Source organism: Hippichthys cyanospilos, chromosome 19 (genome assembly GCF_059441005.1).
Source record: "Hippichthys cyanospilos isolate Australia breed blue-spotted pipefish chromosome 19, RoL_Hcya_1.0, whole genome shotgun sequence".
NCBI classification, from domain to species: Eukaryota; Metazoa; Chordata; class Actinopteri; order Syngnathiformes; family Syngnathidae; genus Hippichthys; species Hippichthys cyanospilos.
The window spans coordinates 3,115,138-3,127,221 of NC_142387.1; the positions used below are offsets into that span (position 1 = coordinate 3,115,138).

At 38.3% G+C, this 12,084-nt stretch overlaps 1 protein-coding gene across 3 annotated transcripts in view; it reads right to left on the reverse strand.

Annotated features, from left to right (window-relative positions):
* The window catches only part of cntnap2a (contactin associated protein 2a), a 381,313-nt gene that overhangs the window by 30,447 nt on the left and 338,782 nt on the right, over positions 1 to 12,084 (reverse strand). For all 3 annotated transcript variants that reach the window (XM_088401634.1, XM_088401636.1, XM_088401635.1), the window contains 3 exons: positions 8,971 to 9,207; positions 2,082 to 2,315; positions 893 to 1,026 (listed from right to left, as the gene is read on the reverse strand). In XM_088401634.1, the coding sequence (XP_088257760.1) occupies positions 893 to 1,026; positions 2,082 to 2,315; positions 8,971 to 9,207 (605 nt within the window). The remainder of the gene's footprint in view (positions 1 to 892; positions 1,027 to 2,081; positions 2,316 to 8,970; positions 9,208 to 12,084) is intronic.

Genomic DNA, 12,084 nt, shown 5'->3' on the forward strand with positions numbered 1-12,084 from the left:
AAGGCTTTTAAGTTGGAATAGAAACGTGAAATCTTGGGAGCACGTAGTGAAGCCAATTTCAGCTTTTTCCTAGTTTTTTTTTAACAGACTGTACATCTCTCCCCAATTTGCATGCTTGCCAGGAATTACGTTATATAAGTCACCGTAGTCTTTTTCAGGTGAATCGAATCAGGTGTTTGTGCTGGCGAACTTCCACAAGCAATAGTTTGTCCGCCATGTTTTTCGAGAGGTAAAGAAAAATCGTTGCAGAAAATCTGGCTGTGCAGATGCCTCGTGGAGGGGCCTGTTTGCCAAAATGACGTTGTTTGACGCGTGGAGCTGCGTGGATTTCGTATTAACCAAGCCTTGCTGCCGCCCTTCTCGCAGCTGCTGCAATATTTGTTTGCTTCCAATGCAAGAGTGGTGGATTGGCAACAAGTTTAGGCTAACAAGTTGTGAAGCCAATGCTTCAATGTAGCTTCCCCCCTTTTAAAACATCGGGATCTGACCCAGCATTGATTAAGAAAGGTATGACTGATTTATACAAACACGCACACACATGCACACTCACACATGCACACACAAACACACACACACACACACACACACACACACACACACATCAAAGCATTCTAAGCTGTCTGCTAAAGATGTATTAAAAGTGGCAGAGGGCAAGCTGCATCAACTTTATAGCAATTCCCTTTTCTAAAAGCACTGACACAAGCGCCATGTTTGTGAGTGTGTGCTTATGTTTCACTACTATATCAATCCATATGTGGTATATAGTCATTGTATGGCACTGTTCTGCATCATCAGAATAGTCAAAAAGAACTGAAATACCACATGAGTGTTAATATCACATTCAAACCAAACAAATGAACAGTGTAAGTTTGCGTGTCTGTACAATCACTACCTGGATAGTGAGCCTTCTCTCAATACGAGACATATTGATGCTATGTGGCTGTCCATTGGCTAGGTTCCGCGGGTCCACATCGATGGCAAATGGCTCCTTCAGACCCCCCAGGTTATAGCGGACCTGCAGAGAACCTGCAGGCACAGGTGGAGATTGAGAGGATAATGCTTGTGATTTAGACTTACATTTTTCCATGCCATACATAAGATATACTATGTAACAAAAACATCAATCTAAAAAAAAAAAACTACCTTCACAAAGAAAATAATGTTATACTTCCACTGATTCATTAAGGTACAAAAGGAAAACAAAATAACAACCATCTCACCGTGTGGTATAGAACATTTCTGCAGATCTGCGAACAACCATGCACCTAAATGTATTGTTAAATGAATACCTTCTCAATCAAACATGAACAATTTTAGCTTTCTAAAGGCAGAATTTGAATGAGTCACAATGGAAATGCCTTTTTCAGTGTGCAGCAGAAAACCAAAAATTGCACATACAGTACATAAAGGTATACAAGTCTTGCATTGCATGGCATTAAAATTAAAATGGCTCTGAGCTAAGATAAGCAATCAAAGCACTTTCCTCAACATGCTTTCACACCATGAAAAAAAGAAGCATTATTTATCCACATTATCCCATTCAAAGCAACATGAGCATGGATTACCAAAGAAGAACCTAACATGGCCTTCTGGAAGAGGGATTGCTTCCTCCCTCTAAGGCAGTGTTTCTCAACTATATTTTGCCAGGCCCCCCCTAGAAAAGAGAAAACTTTTCGCGCCCCCCCCTCAGTCAATGCACTGAATATAAAGAAGATTATTTTTGATGAAAACTGTTTAAGTATACCTACACATGTATCCTTTTTAACATTAATAACAGAAAAACGCAATATAAATCAACTTTCAACAACTGTTAATTATTTTTATCGCGTTTATACGGGTTAAGGCTTAGTCTAAAACGGAAAAAAAGAAGCAAGTTCATCAAAGTGCCTGAAACTAAAAGAAAATGATGAAAATTATTACTTTATTGCAATTACATTCCACGTGACAAAAACAAAGTTTTTTCGCCCCACTATTTGAGAAGCACTGCTCTCAGTCAAAAATACAATTTAAGACTAAGCTATGTTTCCATAGGTTAGTCCATTGTTCAATTACGTTTGAGCAACTTCCTGTCTGGATCTTACCATTGTGTCTTAACACCATTGCCATATAGTCCTCTGTCCTGGAGCTGACATACATCAAAATGGCCGGCGCACTGGATGTGCTGAAACTAAACGTCACTTCCTCTTTTGTTGAGTTGACTTCCTGCAAAGTCAGGTGGCTCGCGAGGACTTTGGCGTCCTTCATGGCTCCTGCTGCACCTTCTGGGAGGAGGTTATACTTGACCAGTGTACCAGTCTCAAAGAAGCCTCCAACATCTGTGAAGGGCAGAATGCACATGCTCAATCAATGCGAACAAATGGTACAGTGCAGTCACTCACTACACACGCTGAATTTGATTAATGAGCATTAAGGATGGGAAAAGAAACAAATCCCAGGAGACGAGATGTCCCCACCAGAATGAGATGAGACAGAATTTTTGCAAAATTTGTAATATAAAATAATGCTTAATTAAAATAATTTTCAATCATCAAAATGTTTTCCTTATATTGAGCGGACTACAAGAAACTTAACTATCTAGCATGTGAATAAACACCAGTCAGTTAATTGCAAGCCTTCTAAAAATCCTAATGCAATAACATGCGCTGTCTGACCCAACAAGCCACAAAACAGTCAAAAGAAAATAGACCTTATGCTGTGCAGGGACTAGAAATCCTGCTTTGTAATCTTGGGAAATCTGTAGTAGTCGTAAAATATTTTGTCCCCATGAGAATGCAATTTGTCTTGATACTTTGATTTAGTTTGTGGTTATTCTAGTTCATACATGTCTTTCTAGTATGAGGTTGAAACCTCAAGAATGAAGATCGAGTGAACATGTTTGTAAATCGTCAATTGTTCAGTGTAAATGAAGCGTCTGCAGTTGCATTATAACATACATTTACAGTTTCTATTATTTAATTTCAACTGCTGCATTTTTTGTGTGTGGTGCATGTTTAAATTGTTTCGTAAGTATCCATTCTATTTCAGAGTGAGTCTCGTGAAAGTACACATTTGTGATGGAATCTAATGTAAGCTTAACAGCAGTTAAAACCCATTTTGTTTTTCTAGATGGATTTTGGATTATGTTAGGCCTGAAAAAAAAAAAACAACTACAAAAAATCTGAAGAGCAGTTTTATAGTTTCAGTATCAAGACTAACTACTAGAAAGCACAAAAGGGGATGATTAACGTCATCTACGGGTTAGAGGTACATTTTGTGAATCTATGTTAGTGTGGATGTGTCTGCAAGCCTCTGCAAAAATGTGTGATCTTGTGACCTAAATGCCATCAAATCAAGATATTTGTTACACTGCCGCTCATGACTCTGTCTCCTGACAAGAATAGGAATAGCAAGGAATTCCAGTGCACAAACAAACTAAAGGAAAGCAAATACGATAGTTCAGACTTTTGTAAGGCATCTTACGTTCTGAAAGCATACAGAGAAGAGAATACCATGATGGAAAGAAAAAGGAAGTCATTTGGGAAAACATGGGCTCAAGCAAGACCTACTCACACCCTAAATTTAATCTTGGCACCACTAAAAGTCACCACTGGTTATAAAATCAATATTTATCATACATTTTATTATTACTCTCTCACATTCTCTTATTGAGAAGCAGACGATGTAATGAACTTTTATTTAGACTGCAAAGTATATTTCACTGTCTGTATTGGCCAGTTAGTAACCAGATAACACAAGAACCTCCGCCTGCTGACACTGCACTGCTGAAACTGGCAGAAGTAGGAGTCACTCATTAGATCTCATATAGCTCGTTCGAAAAGTGATTTGTCACAGTTTCCTGTCAAAGTTGCATAAAGTTAGCTGAAATAAACAATCCTAAAGGCCTTTAAGTGTGTACGACGACATTTGAGGGTCGAAATGTGTTTTGTAGTGCACCTCATTTTAGCTCAGGGGCCGCATGGAGGAAAATCTATCCTCAAGCGGGCCAGAGAAGTAAAATCACGCTATATATATCTAAGAAACCGTTTGTGTCAATTACATGTAGATTTTTGGTCCGCGCGTCGGCCTAACTCAATTCCTCGCAGGTGGGGTCAACTGTAAAAATATTTTTGAAAAGTAAATGATAAAAAAATAAAAAGAAAGTACCGGTTACACCATTTTTGGTCAACTTTGTATCACAAGCATTTTCCTTAAGTTGGATTAAATGTTCTATGAGCTTTTTACGTGTTCATAAAATACATTTTGCATGAATACATAATGAGAATAATTAAAATAAATAAATGAAAAAAAAAAACAAATACAATACCCATATCAAAATCTTCTTCAATATTCAAAATCTTCTTTGAAAAAAGTGCAGTGAACTGCAAAAAATCGAACAGAATAAATGGTGCTGTAGTGTCTCACCTTGGACACTGAGTGTCATCCACGTAACAATATACACGACAGAAGATGTTAAAAAATTATCAAAGAAGAAATGGCGCCATGTCAAATACATTGGTGCTATGTGCTAACTGATGAGTTGTAAATAAAGCAAACTTAAAAAAAAATATAAGACTGATTGTTTAAATACAACACGGGAGCAAAGCCTCATGCCTGGTAATGGCCCAGGCTGCGACCCCTGCTCATTGTAAATCTCTTTGGGGTGGCTGAAGGATTTTACCTGCGCTGAGCAGTAGCATGACAAAGCTAAATGCTAATGCGATTGTTCTACTTTCTGTCACTGAAGCGATCAGCAAGCGATTTGGCACAAGAATGGTAACTGGTCATTTCCGCTTGTAAGTTACAGTGTTGATCTGGGCATTGCTTGTAAAAGTAAGAATTTTTGTCAATTCTAACAATCGTCTTGGTTACGAGGAAGCCTGCGGAGAATGACTGAGAAAGTCAGTTGTCATAGAGCTCGAATGTGAGTTGCGAGTGACATCATCTCGGGACAGCCTTGTCAACCATTTGTTCTATTTTTCTTTCAATAAGGGAAGCTTTCAGGGTGCCCGGAGAGAGAACCCACACGAGCTTGGGAAGAGCATGCAAACTCCACAAACCACAAATGCAAATCGCTATATTTGAATTCGGGTCTGTGATGCGGACGTGCTTACCACTCATCCACCGAGCCGCTGGCATCCCCTCACACTCCAAAAACATGCATGGCAGGTGTATTGGACACACTAAATTGTCCTTAGGTGTGAATATAATGAGCACATATAATATGAGCTCACCATTAACCACAAACTAATGGGAGCCCTCAGCTTGTTTCTGTCCTCACACAGATGGAATGTCGGGAGTCTTGAAAATGCACCATTTGCGAGCTCATCTGTTTCCGTAACAAAAATGCAGAGAATCCATCACTTCTCACTTTGTGGTTCCTTTTTGGCTACGAAGTAGTGCTCAAAGTCCTTACTGCGAAGAAGTCATTATTTCAAGCAGGACTTCTGGCATTGCCTGTTAAAAGCTTTCTTTTTCTTCAAAGTTGTAGAGGCTCGTCACCTTTCTCTTGACAGGACGTCTATTTTTTATTAATTTAACACATTGGTGAATGAAATTTTGGCACTCAAGTGACAAACCAACCCAAGAGAATTATCATCATTATTTTGGATGCGGCCCGGTACCTGTTGATCCATGGACTGGTACCGGACTGCGGACCGGTGGATTGGGACCTCTGCTTTAAAGGGATAGTGTGTAAGATTTAGGCCGTTTTTCATTACGGCCATCAGGCGGTGCTGCAGGTGCTGCATTTACCATTGTCTGTAGCTATAACGAACATGGCCGCCTACGGAAAAGTGTTATCCCACATGTAATATAATTTAATGATAATTACACCTGTGATTATATTTAAAACATACTGTTGGTCATTGGTCACATCTATTTGCAAGTTTTTGAAATGTACAATCATTTAATTTATTCCTTTTTAAGAAAAAAATGTCTGAATCTTACACTGTCCCTTGAATGCACATAATGGCATTACAGCCTACGAACAGATTCGGTCCAATTAATTTTTTTTTAATGATTCACAAGATCATCTTGCGGGCCAGATTAAACCTCTTCACTGGCCAGATGGGGCCAGCTGGTCGTACGTTTGACACCTCTGGCCAAGATGATCCTGTATTGTTATTGAGTTTCGAGTAAAATCGTTACATTTTACCTGTCACATTAACATGGTCCGTGAAACAAACAGTAAATAAAGTGTAATGTTGACTACCTTTGGAGTGTATCCCTCAGAGTCCAGCTTTTAACAGGTTGTTTACAATTTCAGTTCACTTTGTACACACTACAAAAAGCTGATTTGATTAATTATGTTGATTTTAAAAGTAATACAAAATGTCCTCAGTTTATATTCTATTGTTGCACACGACTAACTTTCAAATCTATGATTTGCCAGTTGGAGGCAAGTAAGGAAGAGATGAAAAAAAATGGAGGTGAGGGAGTAGGAAGGATGGAAGGGAGCCAAGTGGGGAGGAAGAGAGGTGAGACGGATGCAGCCAGGGGAGGAAACAATAGTGGAAAAAGAAATGAGAAAAGCCAAGAATACAAAGAGAAGGATGGAAACATGACTGAAGTATGACAGGAAATCGCTGAACATCAGCAGAAGAAAAACGAAGCAAACGCATGAGATGAAGGAAAGATTGGATGGATGTCACACAAACAAAGCAACATGCAAAAGTAAAGGGATCCTTTTTTTCTTTTGCAAAAGCACATCCGCTTACACACACGCACACACGAACACACGCTTATAGTTATCTCCATTTTCTAAGCCTTGAAATGCCTCATTGCTTGTGACAGAACTCATGGGATGTCGCATATCACCAGACACTGTCACACATTTTTTTGCAACACACACACAAACAGCTTCCCTGTCATGTTGTCACCACCCTGCCAAGACCACAGGAGGAAAAAAAGCTTTGGGAAACAAATTAATTCACGTCGGGGATCACGTCAGACTGTGAGCCTGTGATGGCGATGTCAAACTTCTTCGTACAGCGTTTCCAGAAAACTTGATATGGGAGCTGCAACATCTAAGGACTCCCCAAGCAGGTGATTTCAGCCCTTAGAAAAAAATATTACAAGGTGACTCTCATCTTAAGTAAGTGGAATGGAATCTTTTTTTAAACATTTTTTTGGTGCTATTATGACCAACGGCAGAACCATACTATTTGAAATAGTATCACACAGAAGAAGCACATAATTCCCCACAAGTGTAACATCTCTACAATCAAAACGAACATGGTGAAGCAGTATTTAGCTGTTATGCTGCACACAAATGGAAAATAAGTCAGCTCCAAATATTAGGGCTTTTAACTGAGCTAAAGACTTTTGTTTGTTCTCAAGTTTCTGATTGAGGTCTTTTAAAGCCTTTTTTAAAGTCAATGTTGTGTCTTTTCAATCTGTACTTTGCATTTAAATAAATTTTTTTATTACCTTATTACTCCGCTACAAGTCAAGTTTTTTTTTCCTCATTTTCAAACCCCACATTTGGGGGAGGTCGACTTATACCTGCATAACTCGAAACCAGTGCAATTTTCTCCACATATCTGTGGTTAAATAACATTAATTCGAATGTGAAATAAGTAATATCATGTCATCACAAGGCTTAAAATGATTATATATATATATATATATATATATATATATATATATATATATATATATATATATATATATATATATATATATATATATATATATATATATATATATATATACACACACACACACACACACCACACACAATATATATACACACAATATATATATATACACACACAATATATATATATATATATATATATATATATATATATATATATATATATATATATATATATATATATATATATATATATATATATATATATATATATATATATATACACAAAATACAAAATTGTTGTGAACAACGAAGTTCTTCCGGTCAACTTTGACCCATTATGAAAAGGAAAATACGGCTTGACTTGTCCGTTCAAGACAAAAATGTGCGAGCAGTGGCATGGCACGAGTGGATGTTAGCAGGTAGAGGTAGAAACACAGCGAAGAGCAACCGATCCATGCTCTGATCTTGCCACAGTCGTCACTTGGATAAAGAAGGCTCCAGCAAAGCATTTCTGGAGACCTCCATTTGAAACAAATTGGACGGGTCCCAAGATGACTACCCATGGAAGAGTAACGAGGAAGTCTGTGCAAATGACTAGCAGGAAGGAGAGGATGTCAGGGACTTAAATGGGAGGAGCTATTTGGTGTGTCAGATCGTGATAATGACTTTTAGGGCTTTTCGACAAATTCATATTAAACTTCGTCAAGACAATAAAGCAGTGAAACTTTCAAATCGTTTCATTGTTGCAACATTAGTTTCAGCATTTGCGTCTACGTACGCGCGTACATTGCCTCACACTTGTCTCGTTTCTGCCCCCCCATAACCGCATAAGTATGTTATTCGATATACGATGAAAAACATGCGTATAAAAGTACCGTAATGTGTTTTAATTGGGCAGCCATGATATGTGTAACAACTAAAGTCAAGGGTAGACTTATATTCGTGTCTTTGTAAAGCTCACCCTAATTGAAGTAAAAAAAAAAAAGGGGGGGGTGGGTCAACTTAAATACAAGGTCGACTTGGACACGGAGAAATTTGGTATGCAACAAGGCAAGATCAGTGATGAAACAAGGCCTATCCTATTCCCATTCTTATGTAGATTATGTCAAAATCCAAAGGTAAGCAGAGCTGCATTGTGTTTTCACACTTTCATGAGACATAAGCCGGCTTCTAAAAAAACAGTATAATTTCAACGAGACACGAAAAAGTGTGTGTAATAAGTGATACTCTAAATGATCCTTGCAAAAGTTTGCCACATACATGTTAAGATACCATTTTTGCCCACATGTCAATTAAGATTATATTTAATTTTATGAATACAATAATTAAAAGTGTTCTTAACATTCCCTTTGCAGTTTATATAGAGACATTTTTTTTTTCTCCTCTCTCACCTTGAGTGCAGAAAGGGCCATCATATGCAGTGAGGGTGCAGTCGCACAAGTAGCCATTGTACTTCTCCACACACTTTCCCCCGTTACGGCAATACATGCCATAACTGGTACAGTGACCTTGGCAACCAGGCTTGACGCCAGGCGTCACCTTGGCCCTCTCATCCAGGTCAAGAGTGACGCCGTTCATCCGTAGAGCTCGGATGCAGCCCAGGAAGCCCCTCTGGCCCCCTGCGGCACCTGCACACAAAGTAGAAGCGGTTAGCAGAATTGCCAAAAGACAGAAGTTATCAGGGTCATGAAAGTCATTTGAAATGCAAAAAAATGTTACTTTTTTTTTTTAATCGCTTTCAAAAATGTTCCCATCTTAATGCCTGGAGGAACCACTGCTGTTATGTGAATCCCTCCAAGTGAGCTGCCGTTCTTGAAATAACCTTAGCTGGTTTCCTATTTCACTAATTAGATGAGCCAAATGAAGACAACACCTTAATGAAAACCCACCTAGAGAACCTGTATAGATGGATTCTCAACCAGCACTATTTACAAAGTCAACACACCGCATGCCTCCAACTGCCTACTTAAACAGTCTACGTCAACATTTCCTAGCCTTGGGGTGTCCAAAGCCATTCATCCATCGTCCTTTTGGCCTTGTGCTCTTACTGTCTAACTGCTCATTACCATGGGCGGAGAATGGATGTAAGATAGATTGATATGTGCCTTAATGACTACAGCAATAAACGCAATCATATAACTACACCCATAGGTATAGATTTAAAATGCAATTGCAGTAAACAGTTACAGCACTCTGCAGTTAACAAAAGCCGAGGGGCATTTTAGATATTAAAATCTCTCCGATGCATCCCTTCAATTACAGAGAAGTGGCCATTTAAAGATGCACGCACACATGTGTGCACACACATACACAGGTAAGCCACACTGGTACTAGCATGTAAAGATTACTAATACATTTTTTAGTGTAATGAATTATTCATATTTGGATGCAGCTGGGCTTTTACCCGCTTCCTCATCCATTTTCTGAGTCCGCAGTGTATTCCACCCCACCACCACACATGCACCCCAACACTTGTTAATTAATCTATTTTGTGCCACTGATTGGCTGGAGGGTTCCACCACCTGTTTACCTCATTTCAAACTCGTCTTTAATTAAATGGACACAAGGCTCTGCCGATGGAGAATCAAGTAGACACACAAACATACACGCTTTTTTTCACACAGATATCGCATTCAATCAATGCATATATGAAGGATAACAGAAGAATTAATAATTGTGTATTATTCATTTAAACATATTTAAAAAAAAATACAAAATATATCAAAAAGTGACAGATTTCACATACTGCATTAATTTCAGGTGAGCTTATAATTTTTTGTAATTTTTTTTTTTTTTTTGCTGATCCATCATCTACAGTGCGTTGGTACCATGGACTTCCTTCAAGCTCAGTGGGTCCATTTTACTTGGAAGTTGTCATAAATTGTAATTGTTGGTCCATTGCTCCATCAACATAATATTAACGGTGCTTCCGTCTTCACTTCCGTCACTCCGAAACAAATAGAATAAAAAGCTCAGTCAGCCAACTGTTAAAGACACTTCCGTCTTCACTTCCATCACTCCCCCCAAAAACCTCTCTATCATCCAATTAAAAAAGAAAAACTACCCCATACTTGTCTTCACTTCAGCATTTATAAACAATCAATAAAACCTCTGTCATCACAGCATTCCTGTGTTCACTTCAATGAGCCATTTATCCAACTAAGACAAATTTATACACCAACAAAAAAGAAACAGCTACATCGTCACGAAGGTTTACACTTTAAAGTTCAAATTATTACAAAAGGTAAGAGGATCCCAAAGGTCTGCTTTTTAACTATGTTTGGTAAGCTCCTTGTTACTTGATCTTAGTTAGACATCCAAGGAACTGCTAACCGTGATCCCGACTAGGACGTACAGGCAAGACACGTAAAGAGAAGGCATACTGGTATATTTACTGTATAAAGTTTAATAATTTAACATTTAAGTAAATATGTGTACTGCAGTAGTAGTTTGACTTCCAAGGAGTGCCAGTGACAAATGCATTTATGGATAACTTGCCTATCAGACATGCAGGAAATCTTCACAACACTTCTCTCTGCGATATAGTTTTTTTCCCCCCAAAAAATCTGTGATGCATTGAGAGCGCAATAGGCGAGGCGGGAAGTTGGGAGGGTTCACTGTACTTTTGTATTACTCTCACCAACATAACGGGACATATGGATTTGCCATTCTAAATGTAGATCATTACACTCATTACACATCCAGTGGAAGGTTAGCTTAAGCCTAAAAACAGCATCAATAATTTCATCTGTATTGTATTGTAAGCCTATAAAGACATGACGAGATAGATCATCTTTTTTTGTATTTTAATCTCTTATCTTCACAGCATAGCGATACATTGTTTATGCTATAGGCAGAAACAGTACATTACACAATTTAAATTTTAATATTCAAATTCAAGTTCAATCAGCTGGGTTAGTTATAGCAATTGTACATTGAAAATTTGCGTTATTTTAACTTGTCATTATTGCTAGTTGCAACAGGGACCTTGCTTACAAGGTTTCAAAATGCTGGCGAATTCACTGTGGAAAGCGAGAGCACGTCTTCTACGCATGACATACTCCACTATGAATCTCCAAATCTCTAAAAGTGGAAGTACCATCCCTGAGCGAGAGAACAAATATTTTGACTGGTTTATTTTATCCCTATACTCAATCCTCCGTGTGTTTTCTATTGGCTAACTTCATGTTACTACGGCCCCACTCTAAATGGTTTGTCAAATTACCAGTGCTATATGGCAAAGTGGACAGCTCTTTAGGTGTCGTACACAAAGTGCACCGAACTATTATATTCTTCTTGTATTTATCTTGGACAAATTGAAAGTAATGGGCGTATGTCCTTCTTGTGTTCATACTGTCCATATTCAAACGTTGACTGTTGCCGTACTCCAGGAAGTAAACATTTGGCCCCGGAATGTTCTCCTCAGATCCAGCTAGGTTTTTTGCCTATTTGAGGAAAAAACACCACTTTTGGATTACAATTACATTAAAATGCATTACATCACT